The sequence below is a fragment of the Cyrtonyx montezumae genome, unplaced genomic scaffold (genome assembly GCF_038088225.1).
Source record: "Cyrtonyx montezumae isolate F1298 unplaced genomic scaffold, pur_monq_1.0 scaffold_7, whole genome shotgun sequence".
Lineage (NCBI taxonomy): Eukaryota > Metazoa > Chordata > Aves > Galliformes > Odontophoridae > Cyrtonyx > Cyrtonyx montezumae.
In genome coordinates this window covers 25,515,691-25,535,799 of record NW_027072078.1, presented here as the reverse complement: position 1 = coordinate 25,535,799, position 20,109 = coordinate 25,515,691, and the positions used below count along the sequence as shown (strand labels likewise).

Below are 20,109 nucleotides of genomic sequence, written 5' to 3'. Positions count from 1 at the left end.
AGCCGGGCCCCGAGGACTGCAGCCCAGGTGCTGCGGCCTCCCCGTGCCCCCATGGCCGCGGGCCCGGCGCCGGACCCCCGGGTGCTGGCCTTGGCCGCGCGGGTCGCTGAGGACAGCGAGCGGAACGTGCCGGGGCTGCTGCTGAAGTTAAAGGGTAATCAGTTCCGCTTGCGAAGTAAAAAGGATGAGCGGCCAGCTGCGGGCGGCCCGACCGCCTCGTTCGGTTCGGAAGGTCGGTTGGAATGGCAGTGGCACAGGAGCTCGGTGTGAGCTCGGTGCGGCTCTCCTGCCCGGCCTTGCTGCCCTGCCTCTGCCACGGCCACTCCTCGTGGGAATGGCAAGAACAAGTTGGGCCCTGTTCTAAATCGGGATGTAATTATAAGGGAGCCATACGTCTGGCAGTGCCTGTGGCTTTCTCTGGCCTAGGACGTTCCTACAAGTGGGCTACGTCCCAGATAACACTTGTTTTACGACTGAATTTGCAGTGTGAAAAATGGAAAGCTAAATTTGACAATCCTCCCAGTTGTCACGTTGTCCAGCAAGTGGACTGTAGCGGTGGCAGTGGAGAATGCTGATAAAATATTTTATCGTTGTTAGGACTTTTAGAATTGCCTTAAGCCTAGCTCCGTGAATATGTATTCCTCTTATATTTGGAAACAAAACAGAAAACAAAACTATCCAAATTGTACAGCTGAATCTTATGCTTCCCTTCCCTTCTTTCTATGCTTCTCCTCTCTCCTGCTTTCTTCTGACAGAAATTTTAAGTAGTGCTTCCTTGGGACATCAGGAGTCCAAGAAAATTAAGCAGGACATATACTTTTATGATCTGATTCACTACTGCTTGCTGGTCCTCAGACAAGATTGCTCTCGGCTGCATGGAGGCTGGGCTACTGCTGCCCAGCTTGCAGAGATAATAAGGTAAAAAAAAAAAAGTGCTAAGAAGTTTTCTTCTTGTTTTCTTTGTGGCTTTTTGTCTTGCTTTCTTTCTTTTGAAGCTATAATAAGTTGGCTGCCATCCAGAAAAAGGCTTGTTGTTCAGGAAAGGCCAGGGTTAAAGTGCAGGGAGCAGTCAAGAGCGGAGGGATCAGGCATAGCCTAATTGGCCCTGTTTAATTCATTCTCATTGTGTTTCATTGAACTGGGCAAACTGTTTGGTGGGAACAGTTTTTGTGCTGGGTTTACCTTTTTTTTGTGATCAGTTCTCATCTGTTTCACATTTTTTACCAAGTAATTACTAATTTTTAATTGCAGTTATTAAAAAAAAAAAGATCTATTTAGATTTCTTTTGTAAAGATTTCAGCTTGATCGACTCCCAGCTTGGCTTGGCTCCATTTAAATAGCTATTTAAATTTTAAATGTAACAGAAGACATTATTCTTACAGACTAGATAGCTTGATGTACTGATGTTGTGAGAATGGCATAATGAAGTTTAATTCCTAGCTAGTAAATAAGCCAACTTAAAACTCAAATCCCAATGATCCAATCTCAGTTTTTGATGTCAGGAAAAATAATGAGTTATAAATATTCCCCAAGTTGTACTTGATTTTGGCTTAACTAGGCAGCGAAATTCTGAGGCATGAAGCAATTAGGCAACCATCTCTTATTTATGTCATATCTGCAAAATGAATTTTTAATGCAGGGAATTTCACTAAGAGATGCAAGATTTATCACCAGGGTTGCATGATATTTAAATCAACTCTTATAAGCTATTTTGGTTTGCAGAGAAAACAGATTTATTTTAGCTGTAAAAATGTCCTTTTACAGCTAGATGAATCTGAGCTCCATGCTTAGAATGTGCTTTCACAGGGCTTAGGTAAGCAAAGCTGTACATGTGTGCGTTCACAGAAAGCTAACAAAGATTAGATAAGATGTCAGGAAGCAAAATTCGTAAGAAGTTGGAAAGACGTTTTTGTTGCACTCACATCAGTGCAGAACACAGGCTTGAAAAAATTCCCAGCTGTAAAAATTGCAGTTCCTTGTAAATAGCCTTTCAGAAATGACCAAGTGTTTGTGGTGAGTGAAGTCAGAAAACGGAGATCTCAAGAAGTGATTTGTAGCCTGCGTGTGTTAGAGGAAAGCAGTAGGCAGATTCACAGAATTTTTTGTGGTAAAGTAATAGCTGTTTAGTGTATTTTTTGTCATGTGATCTGCACCACCTTCATCATAATTTCTTTTCCCTTATCAAGTCTCTGTTTACCTTTGCTGCTTTTCCTCATGGCCGTCAGAGCCCTTCCCTAACATATGGAACAAGTCTGAACAGAGCCCACGAAGATAAAGGCAAAAGTGCCTTGGATATGTTTTAAACTGAGACGTGCTGTAAGAAGTGGTATTATACTCGCTGTCTTCAGCCTGCCAGTGATTACTGTTCCTTCTGAGGCAGCTATCTTGGAGCTAGTCACAGCAGTCAACTGTTGTTCAGTGTGAATTGTCCCGTTTCAGTGAAGCATTTCTTCTCTGATGACACGACGTTCATTCAAAACTGTTCAAACAGGCCCTTGACTATTCAGGTTGATTTTTTTTCTCCATTTCAGTCATTGTTGTGTAGGACTAGAGGTGAAAGAAGATCCTGAGGAATTTCACAAGAAATTTCTGCCTTCAGCTATAGACAACCTGCTGTTTTTGGGAAGACGCCTGCAAGCACGATTTATCCGAGCAATCAAGGTGCTTAAATTTCATAATGAAAAGAGCAGAGTAAACTTTCTGAACGTATATATTGTATAAGTAGGATATTATTTTAGGGACACTGTATTATGAAAAATTATTCTCCAGAAATGAAACTAATTTTTCTTTATGTAGCTTTGAAACTAAAATTGTTCAGTCCGTTACATGTGCCAAAAACAGTTTGCTACCGTAGGTATAGAATTTGGTTACTACTTTTCAGAAATTTCAGAGGAGTTCAGGAAGGATGCAATTCTATGTGAAACAGAATTATTACAGTGGTGAGATAGAGGAAAAAAAAGCCTTAATAAAACAGCAGCCCAGTCACGGTGGTGTCTCTTTAACTTGGCGTGTAATTAGTTCACTCTTTGTAACTGCTTTATTCTCACTGCTTTATTCAGCTTTACAAAAAAAAAAGTATGGCTTAGGAAGACTTAAGACTTTAGGTCAGATAGGTCGAAGTTTGTTTTGCCATAGAACTTCTAAAGTGAAGTCCCCCCAAACGCCTGCTTGCTTTTGAACCAGCATGTTGGGAACCCTGAAGGCAGGCTTTGTGTTTTAGCAGATGAAAATGCTTTCTCACATTGCTCCCCTTTGCAGAGTGGAAGGGTTCTGCCCAGTTTTGCTTTTGAACCATTCTGAGTGCCTGAACCAGCAAAAAATAAAAATAAAAATTGATAATTTAAATAACCAACCCACTGGATTCTGATAGTTTCATTTTTTTATTCCTGTTTCTCCTTTGTATCTCATTTCTTGTCTCACTAACTTCTTGGACTTAGGCAAAGTTTTCCTACAGTGTCTTGTTCTGGACAGTACATACGTAATCACTTCTCAGAAAGTATCAGTAGAGTGACGTATTTTCTGTTTGTTCAGTGCTTTAGAAGTGCTTTTAGTGCTAAAGAAGCAAGCTTCCTGAATGACATCCCAGGAGACTCCAGTCTTATCTGCAATATGTAATTTCCCCTACACTTTCTTATTATGTCTCAGCCTGCATGCTACTTGAGTCATGCTCATGGGCAAAGATTACTTCTGAATGCAAATGCAGTCTGCATTATAGTTAGTATTTTGGCTTTTAAATCTCATAGGTGACTGGGCACCCAGATTTGATGCTTCCTCGCTGGAGCTTCAAAAATCCCTCTTAGCTGGTAGTTCGTTCTGTCCTCACTCGATTTCTGTTCAAAGTCTTTGAAGTAAAGGGAAGTACTAAAATAGCTTTCAGTAACTGATGCATTGCCAAACACTATGCCTTAACTTCCTCCTGCTATTTTGTATCTCTCATTCAGTAAGCACCAAATACGTAGTTAAACCGTGACTGCTGGCTGGGACTTACTCCACACATAGGAAGTGACTTTCTGAGTTTCACTGGTGGAGGCTCAATAACGTGGGAGATATCAGACTAAGTGCTTTATAATAACATTTGTTGGGTGTTGTTTGTTTGTTTGTTTTTGTTATCCTCTCACCAAGAATTTTGATTTCCAGTGGCCTGTAGTCCATACAAAGAATACAAACTCCAAACTGTGCATGTGCTCACATTAAAACTTGGATTCTTCCTGGCTGTTGTGTGCAGTGCAGTGTTATCACAAGCAATCGTGTCTATATTGTTTTGGTAAACTGATCAAACTTCAGCTCTTCCAGTGGTTTGGTATTTGCTGTCAGACCTCCAACTAGGAAGTGTTTCTGAAGCCTCACCATGACAGTTCACAGGAACCCTGTGGATTGTTAACTGTATCTTTGGTTGGTTTATACCCATTGTTTCCGTGCTATAGTCTTAAATTACATATTTACTCCTTTGTGAATCTAATCTGTGATTAATTTGTATTAACCTGTCATTTACCTTCATAGCCCTCCCATACTATCATATACTTTTATGGATTCAACAAGCCTTTTCTCTCCCTATTACAAAGATTTCAGGAGTGGATGCTTTATTCTATTACGTTTAGACTTTGTTAACTGATCTCTGGCCTTGCAAGTTGGTTTTTTTTTTGCCTGATTCCTGAGGTTTGACCAACCTAATTTGTGCAGTCGGTAGAGTTGGTTTCCAGATAGCTGAAGCACACAAGACTTCCTGCTGTATCATGATATAGTAGGAAGATATATCCACATGTTGTTTTGTTTTTACTTCTTTCTTGTTTAGGATGAAGAAAGACAAGATTTCTTACGGCATTTCCAAACAGTAACTGATGCCATCTGCTGGCTGTTTGGTGGGCATATTCAACTAACAGAGTGTGGTAAGGGAAAATTAACTCATAAAACACTTAAGTATTTGTTCAAAGCAAATAGAGGTATCAAGAGACAGTTGTAAGCCAATCATCACCTAGTTTTCTGATTTGTGGTAGAGTTAAAGCAGTCTATTAAACTACTCCATTCAATAGGAACAGCAGTATTTAGGTTGTAAAATATCCACTAAAGGAAAATACTGGAATTGTATTTCAAGTATTTTAGAAACAAAAAGTAAAAGCGTTTTCCTGAGATTGCAAGATCCCTTTGTAATCTTGCACCTTTAAAAAAGCAGATTTTTTTTTTAGTGAGAAGGTACTTCAGAACTTCTTACTTTTCTGTGATTAGTATATGCAGAAATTTAAGTGAAGTACGTTCCAAGACCTAAAATGGGACAAACTGAAAATGGATGATTCAGTTTGTTGCCGTGCCAAGATTTTTTACAAGTGTCTAACAAACTTTACTGGCGTTTTTGACCAAAATAAAGTTTCAATCAAACCAGTGTTGAGCAAACTGATATTTAGTTTGCAATGAAAAGCAGAATTTGATTTTGTCTGTAACGGAAAGCAAGACATAAAGGATCACAAGATACATAGCTAAAAGCATAAACGGACAGAAAAAATTCTACATATGTAGACTGGGAGTGGGATATTAAAAAAAAAAAAGGCAGTGCTTCAGTGACATCAGTGGACTTGCATTAAGTGGAGCTGGTTTAACAAACTGTTAAAATTGAAGTGCTTATCTTCTCTGGGTATTGTTGCCCCAGTGATAAAATTCCACTGGTGTAATGAGAAACTAGTGCTAGTGTAACATAAGAGGTTTTAAAGCTTTTGTTATATCTCAGTGCCAGTGCCTAAGGGATATCCAAGGGCAGAAAATCAGAGCTCAGCATGTTTTTTTTCTTTTAAGTTGAAACGGTTTACTTATTCCAGTAAGCTTCAGTGTAAAAATTATAAAAGATGAAGTTTGTTCCAGAAACAGTGTCTGGTTTTACTTGCTATGATATGTTTTATGGTTAAGTTAATCTGCTGTATAGTATTTTAAAGCCTGTACTTCTGATTGTGTGATTTCTTGTCTGTTTGTTTTTCTTGCAGTGCTGCAAAATGATCACTTCCTGCAGTTGCTAATCACAGACAATGTTGAAACAACAGTTACAGTGATGTCTGTTTTACACAGTATTTTGGGGGTCAATAGGTTGGTTGTTCTTACATCACTGATTTTCCTGAATTTTAAATTTCAAACTCAGTTCATTACTGCTTTGTAAAATAGAAGTTTTCATATATAAGAGCTGTGCTGTGTTGTTTTTTTTTCCCTAGTCTTTGCTGTAGAAATAGAAATACCTGATATTTCTTTTATCCTGTTATTAAAATGGGAATCAGTTGAAATAATAGTACTGCCTCTGTCTCTGAGTCAATGGCAGTGAGAAATGAGTTAGCGATACTTGTTTGCTCAGTTAAACTGGAATAAATGTGGGAGTATCACAGGAAAAAAAGAGGCATAGAACAAAAATGACTCAGTTCCATTTCCTTACACCCTGGATCAGATTGCTGGTCCAGTTGAGTATGTTGGCTTGCTGAATACCTGAGGACATCTATAATAGGAATTCACTATTAAAAAGTGGATAGTTTGTAACTAACTCTTCATTTCTCCTCCCCTCATCCCCCCCCCTTTTTTTTTTTTAATATACAAGTTCTGTCTTGCTTCAGGTTGATGAAGAGATCCTGCACTCTGTATTGGATGAACTTGTTTATAAGCTTTCATCTTCCACCAATCCTGTCGTAGGAAACGCTGCTACAAAACTGCTACTGTTGATGGCAAAATTTTGCAAGCAGCTCCTGAAGTTACTGGCAACTCGCTACAGAGGTTTGTGAATGTGTGGAACTGAGGTCTTTTGGCCTCCTTGTGTCCACCATAAAAATACAAAGGTGGGGGTTAGCCAGTGCCATCTTCGTTCAGTTACGATCTAGTACACATGGAAACTGCAGTGCTGTTTTATTTTCCTTCTCCTCTGTTCATTTTTTTGGTTGTAATTTAAGGTGCTGCTCCTCTTAGATTTATTTGCTTCTTTGTTTCAAAAACTTTGCGTGTGGCAGCTTGTCTCTTCTAGCTGTAGTTCGTCACTTTCAACTTGATAGGCTTTACTTCTCTCTGAGTGATGTCTGTACTTTTTTTTTCTTTCCTGTGAGGGCTGAATATTGAGAGATCCTAGCAGCAGGGTGCCCACAGTGCCTCAGTACAAGCTGAGCTGTGTGTCAGATACCTGCTAGTGTGCTAAACCTCACCACTCCAGAAGCTGAGAGTTTCACTTAAAGCCAACTTCTGACCCTGGCTGCTATGTGTCTGATAAGTGCTGTTCTATTACTGCGGAACTGGCTGTCTTTTGATATCCAAATGATTAGAATGAACTCTTGCCAAGGATTCATGCTAGTAGTTAATCGTTTTATCTTGATGCCTTTAGATGAGGAGACTGAGCGTGCATATAATTTGTTCTATGCTCTTCATTATTTAATGTGATATCCCATTTAATGTTTCTGTCTCCAGCCTGGCAGGGACCCCTTTGACCTAGGCTGCCATGTCCACAGAGACTTAAGAAAGAGAATTTGATGTTTGCCAGGTCTTTTATGTTCTGGTTATTACTGGTGATCAAAACTTCTTTTATGAAGTCTCTTGTCCTTTTAGGAGAAGAGTAATAGGAATTGGATTTGCTAGACAAAAAGGTGCAATTCTTTTTTACCATTTTGCAGACTACTTAGTAGGCAGTACCAGCCAGATAAACTTCTGGATTTAGCAGTCAGCTTTTCCACCTTACTGCCTAGAGAATTAAGGGGGCTTCCTTGCAGTGTGAAACAGACGTGCCCAAGGCTGATGTAACGTTGTGGATTCTTGTGAGGCTGCTGTGATGTTCTGGTCACCCCAGCAGCAGAATGCTGGCTTGTCTGAAAAGGTATAAGTCTCCATCAAAGAGTTATGCTTTAGGGGTTATAGTTTATTTTGTTCAATATGAATGAAGTGCCGCATTCATTCAGAAACTTGATCTTTCTGTGTATGTTTACTGTTTCTGTTAAGAAAAAAAATCACATCTTTTTTGTTAGAGTCCTTGTGTTAGCTTGAGGCTTTGAAATCGTTTACATAGTTTGAGGAGCAGTGGCAACAAAGAACTGCAGCATTTCCACTGCCTGGCCATCTCACTGAAGTAGCTTGGCTTCACAGTGGTTCAGAGCTGTTGCCAGTATGAAGTACCTGAGTATAAAGTTTTTGTCAGTAGAGACAACCTGCTGGAAACAAGGAAATCCCCCAGACCTCCCATCTCCAAAACTAGTATGGTCTTTACAGGATTGCAGGAGGACCTGTTTTATTTTTTTTATCTACATGGCATGGCACATCTGAGAGGCATGCTTGTACAACGTGCCAGTCCTAGGAACTGCACGTGGCTGTGTAGTCTGTACAGAAAATGGCAAATGAGTTATGTCAGACCCTTCTGTAAGGGAACTGCTTTGTGTAACCCAGCTGCATGAATACATTCGTAGCCAATGATCTGAAGATAGAAGTTATTTAAATCTGCAGCTCTTCAGGAGGTTGTCCAAATACTTGTCTATTTCCTGTCTTCCTTCTATTTCCCTCCAACTCTCTGAAGTACTCTGAAGCTCTGGGATTTGTCTGGTAGAGATCTAAAGAAACATATGTTAACTGTGTTTTGTGTGTATGCAGCACAGGGAGTGTGTGCATTGTGGGGGGAGCACAAAGTATACTTTCACCTACTGTGTGACTGAAATGCTATTTTATGCCAGGAGTTGGACACTCAAGGATCCGCAGTGAGATTATGTACAAATAAGGCATCAAATGGGCTGCCCAGGGAGGTGGTGGAGTCACCAGCCCTGGAGATATTCAAGGAAGGTTTAGATGTTGTGTTGAGGGACAGGGTTTAGAGAGAGCTACTGGTGATAAGTGAACTGTTGGATTGGATGATCTCGTATGTCTTTTCCAACCTTGGTGAGTCTATGATTCTATGATAATAACTAAATAGATTTTATTAAGAAAAATAATGAAAGCAGTGCTAATAAAACCTAGTACTTACCATTCTTTTAGTACCTTACAATGCTATACCAATAAGAATTGGAAATACATTGCTAATGTAACTACCAGTTACGTAGGTGCAATAGATAATCACTTGCCCATACAAAACTATAATATTTTCCTATGATAATTTCAGCACCAGGTGTTCAGTGACAATATGTAAACTCAAAGATGATTGATCTTGTCCAGCTTCAGTCTAGTCTTGCTTTGCACATAGAATCAGGTTTGATTTTTCTATTTGAAAATTGTTTAAAATTCTGGAAAGAATAATTTTTCTTTGCAGTAATGCATGTTTCTTTTTTCTTTTATAGGATTAAATGTGCTTTTAAGTAAACAGTGGACTGGCAAAGGATTTGACAGGGATCTCAGTCAACTTTTGGACTTGCTATACTTGGAACAAGGCAATGGAAAAGGGGAAATGCAGGTGCTGAATTTTAATGAGACTTTCCTACATGAATTTATAGTTACGTGTGATTTTTATGTGTATATATATATGTAGGATGCATTTTCTATATTACTTTGTCTAAGCTTTTCAAGGCCTGTGCTATTTTTTTCACTGTATCAGTGGATTTTTTTTTATTTCCAGTTCACTTTATTTTTTTTGCTCCTTCTTTTTTAAGACCTCAAGAAATTCCAGTTACTGAGAAAAGGAAATGGAGAATGGCTTGAGAAATTGGCTTTGCATAGTGTGAATTTTTATACAATCACAGGGAAAGGACAATTTTTATTAACTGTAGAACAAAAATAATTGTATTTGCTTGTCTCACAGCAGTGTTATCAACTTAGATTTCTGAATCCTTGGGAGCATTCAGATAGAATTAGGTGTTGTATAGCAAAAATGTTCAGTAGGAACATTGTCTGGGCTGTTTCCAATAAAAGAGCAAATGTGTGTTTTATGAGCTTACCAGCATTTTATATGCAGGGTTTTCAGAGAGAGTGCTTCAAAGGAAGTAGGAGTTGTGTTTGCAGAGACCTGCTTTCACCTCAAACGCAGCTGGGTGTTCTGTGTGTTTTGTTCTCCCTGGAAAAAAAAACAACACTATTTAAGACTGTATATTTATATATACATAACCTTTTTTTTCATATTTGTTGCAACTTCTGATCACACTGGAAATATAAATATTTCCTACAGTTAGTTCTTGAGACTTGTCTTTCCATTCTCTCCAGTGAAGGTATTTTGACTGAATTGGCACTTGAAGTATCAAGTGCTTCAGATACTTTTAATTTAAAAAATTTCTACTAGCAGTTATGTGGCTAATATATATTTGTGCTGTGGATTCATTTGTTTACCAAAGGGAGCACTGATCCAGATGATCAGATGGAGCTGCCTTTGGAGCAAATACGAGTTTTGTGATAATTATCTGAGACCTTAACTGCCCCCTGCTGTTCTAAATACTGTGCATTTCAGCACACTGGCAAACTGATTGGGTTTGACCAAATGCTGAGATTGTTCCAAATATGCCAACAGTAATAATGTGTTTTTATATGCAGAGAAAATATTATGCTAACTATTTTATACATTTCAGAGACAGCACCAGGCAGCTTGTATAATTCAGGCAACGTGGAAGGGATTTCAGACAAGAAAAAGGCTGAAAAAACTGCCTCAAGCAGTGACAACCTTGCAGAGAAGCTTCAGGTAGGCAGCATTGCTTTGTAAAAAGTGCTAGAAAGTAGTGTGATAAGATTTGTTTGTTTTTGGTTTGGTTTTTTCATATTGCAGAATCTCAAGAAAAAGTTAAGTCATATAATGTAATTCCCTGCTACGTGCAGGGCCAGCCTTAAAACCAGGTCTGGCTGCTTAGGGCTGTATGCAGTTGTGGAGGTCTCCAGGGGTGCAGACCCACTATCTCACTCAGTCCCTGTCCGTGTGCTGTGTTATTCATGTTCCATTAGCATTCTTCCATTAGTGTTAGTGGGAATGATCCTTGTTACTGCATTTTACCACTAATTTGTGTCCTTTTTCTGCACGCCTGTAAGAATGTGGCTGTATCTTCTCTATTGATAGTGAAAGACAGAGATGAGATTCCCCTTCCTTTAGGCTGATCTTATATGCTCTGTACCATTATCTCTCCAGTTAGTCAATGTCTGTCTTCTGCTGGGTGACCCAGTAAAGTATGGACAGTATTATAGGTGTGCCCTCCAGTGTGCTTGAGTAAAGCTGTGTACGTAATTGTTTTTTTGACCTGTTATCTCTGCTTTTGTGAGTGCAGCACACTATGTAGCTAGTCTTTGTTACTGCAGGGGCACACTGCTGGCTCATGTTCTGCTTGTAATCTACCAGGATCCACAGGTTATTTTCAGCAGAGCTGCTGTCCAGGTAATCAGGGTCCAACCTTTATGATTCATGAGGTTACTTAGTCCCTAGTGTAGGACTTCCCATTTGAATTTAATGTGCTTTCTACTGACCCATTTTCTGTGTCTGTGGAGTTTGCTTTGAGTGCCAGCTCTGCCCTGTGGGCATGGGAGACTGATGACAGCCTTGCTGAAGTCCAGGTAAATGACACCCAGTGCTCTCTCCTCATCCACAGAGCCAGTCAGCACAGAAGGCCATCAGGCCTGTCACACGTGATTTGTCTGTGATAAAGCTTCAATAGCTGTTCACATTTGCTTCCTGTTCTTCCTGTGCTTAGAAACATGTAGTTTTCCCAGGGATTTGTTCCTGTGTTCCAGGGAATGTTCTTGGGTTGACCCAGAGGTCCTCCATCTGAAAGATGCCTTTTTCTGGTCAGCTGTATTTTCTCAGATGTGAAAGTAATGTAATGTCAATATGAGCTATTTCATTGCAGATTCTTTTAGCAAAAACATCCAAACAATGTGCTTTTCTAGAAGTACCAAAATGCCACTTCTGGTGCCAAAAGCTCCAACTGTCCCTTTCCCAGCTGCCAAAATTCTTCTCCATGAAAAAAAATCCTTAGTTCTGTGGTGCCTCTGTGTAAAAATGGATAGCATATGGAAAACTGAGAGCATGGGGCTCTCTAGCATTGGATTGTGCTAAACATTATTAGGAGATGATGCAGTGGTGGCAGAACTCTTTAAAAATTCCACCATAAAGTAAATGTGTCCCAAATACCTGATAGGATCAGGTGTAGCAGGATAAAACAGAAAGGAGAGGGTGGATGGCCACAGGCAGTCAGCCAGCTGCTTAACTTTCTTGTGTCATGTTCTCAGTATTACAAGCATTAGCATCTTAAATAAGCAGTTCTTGAATCATTTAAATTGGCTTTTAAATGTGTTTGTTTAAGATTGAGAAGAGTAGAAATGGATTAATATTTTTAGTCACATGGGCATGTCCCATTTGGTCTCGGTGAACTAGGTATAATACAGTGACTATACAGCTCCAGTGGTTTTTTTCTGTCTAGGCCAAAGCTGCACTTAGAATTATGCCAAAAAGTCAAAATAAGGTTTGGAATACTGTGAGCATTATTTTAGAAAAGCTTTCAAGTGGCCCCTCTGAATTTTTAACAGTTGGGGTTTGGTTGCATTCGTGGGTTTATTTTAGAACAAGCATGGTTACATACTGTTGAGGCCAAAACTCCAAATCTGGGTCACCTGCAGCTGCAGTGGAAGATGTTAAACTCTACAAGTTACATGCTTCTGAAACTCTGTGGTTTCACAGATGTTTCCTCAGTGAATATTAAAGTTTTCAGTCTCTCCATGAAGTTAGTTCACTTTTATGTAACATTGTAAAACTGTTAAAGGGCAATAATTAGTATTAATCAGGTATCATATGTGTGTGTGAGTATGTATGTACATGTAGGCAAATCAGAGGGAGGTTAATCCAACTATGGTCTGCTGAAGAAAGCTTGGATCTTTGTGTGTGTTGTACTTCTGTTCAGAGATATTTCCCTATTAGTGTGGTCTTGTACAAGTGTGGCTTGTTACTGAGAGAAACAGAGAATGAAGAAGAATGTGTTTTACAGACTCCTTAGGAAGTAAACATCTACATATTTGGCTAATACTATTGGTAACTTCACAGATGCATATCTGAGAAGTTCATAAAACATTTTTGTTGTTTTCCACTTAGTGGAGCTCATAAAAATTTCTAGGGAAAAGTATTGATAGTTTTATTAGGGAAATGTCGTCAGATGTCCTGTTTCATCCTGTGACATTATAGTATGTGTCTTCTTGGATTAAAAATGCAAAAGTTTAGAGCTCTCATTTACAGAAATGTGTGGGCTGAAAACCTTGAGCCCATTCTGATGTTATTGTATATATTGTGATTTGTCTCTGTAGGTGGATGTGTGGGCACACTTAGAGTCTGTATTACTGTCATAAGAGGATTATGGTCTCTTAGATCATGGTGTTTACCAGTTAGAGCCAGATCTTTAAATCCAGAGCATAATAGCTTCCATCCTATTTTTCCCCATTAAGTTACAGAGACTGAGGAGAAACTGTAGTTGGTGGGAAAATAACTATTAATTTCATACTAGAGATGAGGAAGCACACTGTTATCTCAGTGGTACTGTGAGTCTAAAAGTATGTGATGTGCAGCAATACCAAAGTTGCTGGGCTCTGCCTTTTTCTCCCCTCCTCACCCTTTATGCTTATACTCTATTTGTTCCCCTTTCCCAGTGCCACTTTCATTGTCCCTAGTAAAGTGCTAGAGGAGAGCTGTGGGTCCTGCAGAGGCAGTCAGGCCCTGAGCAGGCTAGTGATCTTACTGCACTGGGAAAAGGAGTTGCACTGTTACCTCATCATGGGGGGAACTCTTAATCTTGAGTGTTAAGCTGCTAATGAGGTTATTGTGTCCATTGGGACAAGAGAAGGGAGTGAGGGGGAGCCCTAGCTCACAGCTCCCCCATCTTCACTGAGACAATGTCCGAGTGGTGTCAGTAATTACTGGTATAGATTTGTGAGCATATTTAACATTAATATATTAGTCTGCTTATTATTAGCTTAAATACTTAAGGGCCAGTTACAGAGTTTTTGCTTGTCTGATTTGTGAAACAATTACTGGGGCATTTTCAGTGCCAGGCACAGCAGGGCAAAGTCCTGAAATCAAATTACAGCAACCAGGACAGATGAAGAATTTGCAAGATCCTTTCTTAGTGCTCTGTGGAAAAAAAAATGGATGGACAAAATGTGTCAGTGTTTATTTCCTGGAGAAAAAAACCCTTCAAGATTTAAAAAGTGAACCTTAACATCCAACATTCTGATCATCTTTAGCAGCCTGTACAAAAATAATAGTACATATAATGGAAAGCAGATGCCATGCATGTTCATGGGTGCATTGGCAAAGATACATACTGTTGCAGTTGCCTAGCATTGCTTTACGTCCCCTCAATATGGAAAAGAGATTCTTTTAAGAAATGTACAATTTAAGTTAATTGTTAATGTGTTTGTGTATTGTAGGGCTAAACGAGAACAGGAGCTTCAACAGTTGAAAAAACAGAAGGAAGATGAGGCCCTAAAACTGCAAATGCAACTACAGAGACAGAGGGCCATGAGACTCTTCCATGAAAGACAGCTGGCCTTACTGGAAATAATCCATCCCAGTATGATTTACATTAAAGTGTTTCAGAAGATTAAACTGTCTGGGTCCCTTTAAGAACATTTTCCTCAAATGTGTTTCCTAATCTTGTGTGTCTGTTTGCACTGTAGTCTTACCTTCTCTTTTCCTGACCTGATTACCTGAGCAAAAACATGCTAACCCTTCAAGGACTCAGTAACTACTGATTGAGAACTGCTGCCTTTGGAATGGTACAGGAGAAAAGGAGAGCCTCTATATATAAAGCTTCGTTGCAACTATAAGTCTTTTCTGAGAACTGGCCTGCAGCAGTGGGCCTTTGAGGAGGAGTATTCAACTGAAGAGTACCTGAGCTTTTTGATATTGTCTAGTTTAAGGATTAGAAGTGTAAATTGTTGATAGATCTCACCCCACAGTCTTATAACTGGACTTTTCTCGCATTGGTAGGTCAGATGAGTAAGCACATGCAGGAAATGGAGGTGAAATCAGCATTAACTATCCAGAGATTTTGGCGAGGGTATAGTGCAAGAAGAAATTTTCACCAGCAGAAACAATCTCTTAGGGAGTATAAAGCAGCTGTCATCATTCAGAGAGCAGTAAGTATATAAACTTTGTTCAAAAATTAGGCAGGACTGAGTGCAGTATTTTGATGCCTCCTAAAAAGATTTATTTACTTTTCTTAATGTTGAGATAGCTATAACTTGTTCAAAAAATAGGCAGAGGATGATAATCTATAGCCACAAGTTGCCTAGAGAGGTTGAACCTTACATGAGATAACAAGTGTGATACACTCTTCTAAGTAAAATATGTGTTACCACTTTGAAACCAAGGGGTGGAATTTTGCTACACCACAGATACGTCCATCGTTTATTACGAGTGTTCTGGCATTGTTTAGTATTCATGCATTGTTGCCTTTTTGGTATTATAGCTGAAGTTATAAGGAGTGCAGTGCTAAGACATTTTACTTTCACTGATTTATTGCAAAGTGAGACAACCTCCCTGTCTATGGTCCTCATATTCTCGTGTGTTCTTTTCAAAGGCTTGTAAGTTCTTGGAAAAACGAAGGAGGAAGAGAACTCTCTCTCCCTGGAAAGATCCCAGAGGGCTGACTGATGAGCAGAGACTCGCTTTACAGCAGAAGGTGGATGACTACATCAAATTGCATCCGGTCTGTTTTAGTCATTTCATAATTCCCATTAATGATGCAACGTGAAATACTGTGGGGATGAGGTATATTCATAAATTCTGATCAAGATAATCCATTTGAGGTATGCCTATATTAACCATGCTTGTTTGAGAGCAAGGTACTTAAAATTGGGATTTAAACTATTAATTGTATTAAAAAGGTCAAAACAAACTGTAATTGGAAAATTACATATACTTGGTAGATAGGCTTGGAGAGAGCTCCAGAGGAAGCAAAGTGATTAAGTTAACAATTAAGAACAGCATTTGTATTCCTTGTTTGGACATTAATCTGCCCCCAGCAGATTAATAGATCTTCATGTTAACAAACTTTTATTTTCCTCCAGGCTTCCCAAATGTCAGAAGAAATGAGTAAGGAATTACACATGCAGGCCCAGGAAAAGCTGGCACAGTTCCTGCTGAGAAGCAGGCTGGATCAGAGAGCAGCACAGCGGAGAGAGACGTTACTGGCTCAGGTCAACACTGATGTGGAGCTGCTAATGAGTACGTGACTGCTCTGGTCATAGTTTTAATTAGCATTTGGATTAAACTAATTTAGAAAGAAAATTAAAGGGAACAGTCTTATTTAAAAACTGGAGTAGCTTTCTTCCTTTGCCATATGTCTTATATTGAGATTTTGAGGCCTTGTTAGAAATGATCCAGGTATTGCTGTAAAGATGTCTGCTTTTCAAGGAGCTGCTTGTTTTTCTGCTGGAAGTCTTTCTGACGTGCTTACAACAAAAGCAGTGGCCCTTGTAAAAGGCATAGATGTTTTTAAGGACATCTTACACAACCTCTTCCTCTCTTTTTTTTTTTTTTAATATTTATTCTGTTGTCTTGTTTTCTTCAGATGAAGAGGGAAATCTTTGAGCTGCAAATTTTGAGGCATGTCTTCATTTAGTCTGGCCTGGCTATATTTGAAACAGAATTCACTACTGTGTGATCTAAAATTCCACATAGCTTGGATTGAAAAGGAGAATAGCAAACTGCAGCCAGCAGAGAGCACCCAAGCAGGACAAAATTCAGCAAGTTGCTGAATTCCATTACTTAGTCTGTCACATGGTATGCCACTGCAGCTCAGTGCTGCCTGAACAGGCAAATCTGCAGCACTCTTACATTGTGCTGGGGCCCCCAGGCAGTGAATACACAGTGCTGCTGCACCAGAGCAGTGGAAGCACACTGCTGATACCACCCTGTGTCTGGAGAGCTGTTCCAGTGTCAGAGACCAGGAACTCCTCTTGGGTCATAGTTTCACAAGAATTCAGTTGGGTGGATATCACCACTATCACTGAATGATGCAGTCCTGCTTTCCCTCTTTCTCCCTCTCTCTGTTCTATATTTACTTTTTTGAGTTAGCTTTAACTTGGATTGCTTCTCCAATCTGGTTTGTCACACAGCAATAAATTTGTAATGTCAGCAAGGGGAAATGAGTGACATAGGGCAGTAGGAGGTGAGGGAATAATTTTTTTTTGTTTAAAATACTCATAAAACTGCAGCATAAGAAACGAAATACAGAAACCTGTTTCTCCTTGTTCTTACAGATGCTCCGCAGTTAGCAGAGATCACAGAAAAAGATCTGGCTGTTTTTATGAGTCGATCAGTCCCTGTAGCTATCAGGGCCAAAGAGTCCCACAGTGCTATGCTGAAACACGCTCGTTGGCCGTGGTGGAAGAAGCTCGGAGATGAGTTTGAGGAGGATGATGTCATTCCTGATGACGCCCTGAATGCAGAACTTGGAAGTCTTTTTATTGGTGGAAGGAAATCCTTATAGCTATTGGTGGAAGCTAATCCATTTACAGGGAGAAGAATTTGTTACTCATTTAGCTCATACCTTGCACTATGCGTTACTTCTGTGTGTTTTTAAGGAAGCAAAATACTTGAATTCTAAGACAAAGAACTGAAAAAGAACAAGGCAAATTTATTTTACTTACCTTATTAAGAGTCTTTCTGTGCATTGGCAGTAAAATGTTGCCTGTGCTAATGCAAAAAGGATTTATATACTGTAGTTGCTAATAAGGATATTTTGTAACTGATAGAAAAAGGATTTAAGTTGTAAATATGGATCTTTTGTAACTTCTTTATCTTTGATTGTATAGAACCTTTGGGTTTTCGCTTATTATTTGCACACAGATGCATAAAGATTTACTCAATTTTTAAAGCCTGTGCAGATGTGCTTTGATGTGAATATGGATTCAGAACTATCAAAGACATGAGTAGGAACTCGGGAAGCAGGCAGCAGGCTGGGTGCTTCCAGCAAGGTAGAAGAGCTAACTCTGGTCAGCACAAGCAAAGCTTGGTCTGAGGAATCTCTTCTTGCTTAGAAACAAGTGAAAATCAACAAGATGAAAGATTTTGTTAGACTATATGCATTTGGCTTTAAAAGCATGCAATTACTTGCACAGCCAGTGCACTCCATATAACATGGTTGCAGTCCAAACTGTTAAATGGGGTCGATAGTGTCAGCATGGCCATCTGCACCACCACCTTCATCTTTTTAAACTATCTGGATATCATTCAATCCACAAAGGTCTCCAGCACAATCACAGTGATCAGGACCATGGTGAAAACCTATAGTCCTGGGCCAAAGGCCACTGCTGATCAATCTGCATAGAAAGAAAGGAGAACACAAGACTGAAGTAGGTGCCTGCAATGCTGATAAAGTATTTATTAGTTGACACCCAGAAAGCTGCAGGGGATGAAAAAGTGCAGTGGTTTCTGCCAATTGTATATGGGCAGCAATATTGCTTCAGCGTGTTTGCTTTCCATCTTCTCTAAAAGGTTTTGAGTTTTAATTTTAGTGATGAATGGAAAACAAATAAATAGAAATAGTAGGCAGAAATCCAAGGCCGTTCAGATGCAGCTGATACATTAAAATTAATAACTGGGCAACTGCCAGGAGGAAGAGCTGTGTTCTGGGTTAATTTTTTTAGCAGGCACTGTGATTTGGAAGGCACTGAATTGGCTCTCAGCTTCTCGGAGAGTTAACTGGTGGAAAAATCCATTATTTGCCAGGGCACTTGCATGTGACTGTTGAATTACATGTTCTGCACAGCCCTGCTAGTAGTTTTAGACCATGCTCATCAGAAACCAGGTGCCCTATCAAGAACTGAAGGAGCTGGGGATGAAATCTTCCCTAGTAGCTGCCAAGCTCTAGTGCTGGAAAATGCCTACCTTGCCCAGCTGAACTGCAGCAAACCACCTGTTCCCTCACCCTTACCCTGCCTCTGCCCTCTGCACGCATCATTGTACCTTCTGCTGTGTGGCCACTGACCCAAACTATTTTGAGACAGCAGCCTCTGCTGTTATGTTTATTCCTAATCACCCTCATTATAACAGCTCTTTAACACAGGGTGATGTACACAGAGGTGCTTTGCTCAATGTATTTTATGTAAAGAGATGAGGTCCCCTGGCCAGCGTTAAATACTAAGTGAATTATAGAACATCTCACCAAAAAGCCATTTATTGTAATGTTAATGACCTCTGCCACTCACTGCTGTTGGAGTGAGTAATGAACTTCCTTTGGAATATACAATTTGCTGGATAATGGCCTTTTTTTAAATTATTTTTTATTTTTAAGTGAATGGAGAGCTGGGTGAAAGATTCAGCCTTGCTGGAGGAATTCAAGTTGTGGGGTTATTTATTACCAGCAAATTCCCCTGCCCCAATAACTAAGAATGCCTCTTCATATTTTGTTTTATCAGTGGGAGATCTCAATATCTCCTTTTTACAGACCAAGTGAACCAAGGCAGCAAAGCAGTGAGGAAGTGTTGCCATGTACAAGCTGCAGATCCAGGGCTGCCTGCCCCTCTGCAGTACCCGCCCACCATTGTGAGACTGAGAGCTGTCCAGGCTCTGCCTTGTGCTCCAGCACTGCCCATCGTTTTCTCCTGCTGCTGTCTCACAGGCATGCCCAGAAAGCAAAGAGCTGAGATTATCTGGGGATATAAATGCAGCACAGGTGGGCTGACCTAGTGGAGAATGGGGTTCAACTTGGCTGTGTCTCTCTGTGCATGAAGCACACCTGCCCAGGCAGCCTGATGGCAAAGCCTGGCTTGTGGCAGGGGTGCTCTTCTAGACTGGGGGTTGACACATGGCAGGTCAGGGACAGAGGTAGAATTGGAGCTGTGAAGGCAGCAATGCTCGAGTCATTAAATATTGATACAGGCCAACCTGGCCTGTGGGTGCGATTAGCTGAATTGCAGGTTTCTGCTGCTGTGATAAATTGGTCCAATTTGTCATGTGGTTTTGTCTCTTCCTTTCCCTCGGTAAAGCTATATGGAAGCTTTACTGCAACCACTTCAGCAGCACTAAACAATCTAGGAAACAAATTCTGAGTTATGGATAAGGAACAGCAGCTGTTCTGCCAAAGGTGCCACCTGAAACTCGCAGACTAGGAAGGTGGCAGCAAATGGAGCAAAACCATGCAGCCCTTCAGAGTGGGAGGCAAAGCAGTGTCCTCTGCTGGCCTTTGCAATTAATGGAAATTCCCATTTACAAAAGCAGATTTGTTT

At 40.0% G+C, this 20,109-nt stretch overlaps 1 protein-coding gene across 1 annotated transcript; it reads left to right on the top strand.

Annotated features, from left to right (window-relative positions):
* The first annotated feature begins 38 nt into the window (after positions 1-38).
* On the top strand, positions 39-19,949 carry IQCB1 (IQ motif containing B1). The gene is made up of 13 exons (XM_065751112.1): positions 39-154; positions 756-918; positions 2,532-2,661; positions 4,793-4,886; positions 5,970-6,069; positions 6,566-6,738; positions 9,261-9,373; positions 10,476-10,585; positions 14,302-14,444; positions 14,864-15,012; positions 15,456-15,584; positions 15,946-16,102; positions 17,140-19,949. Exons 1-13 carry the CDS (start codon positions 52-54, stop codon positions 17,367-17,369), a joined length of 1,794 nt encoding a protein of 597 aa, XP_065607184.1. The 5' UTR covers positions 39-51; the 3' UTR covers positions 17,370-19,949.
* The last annotated feature ends 160 nt before the right edge of the window (positions 19,950-20,109 follow it).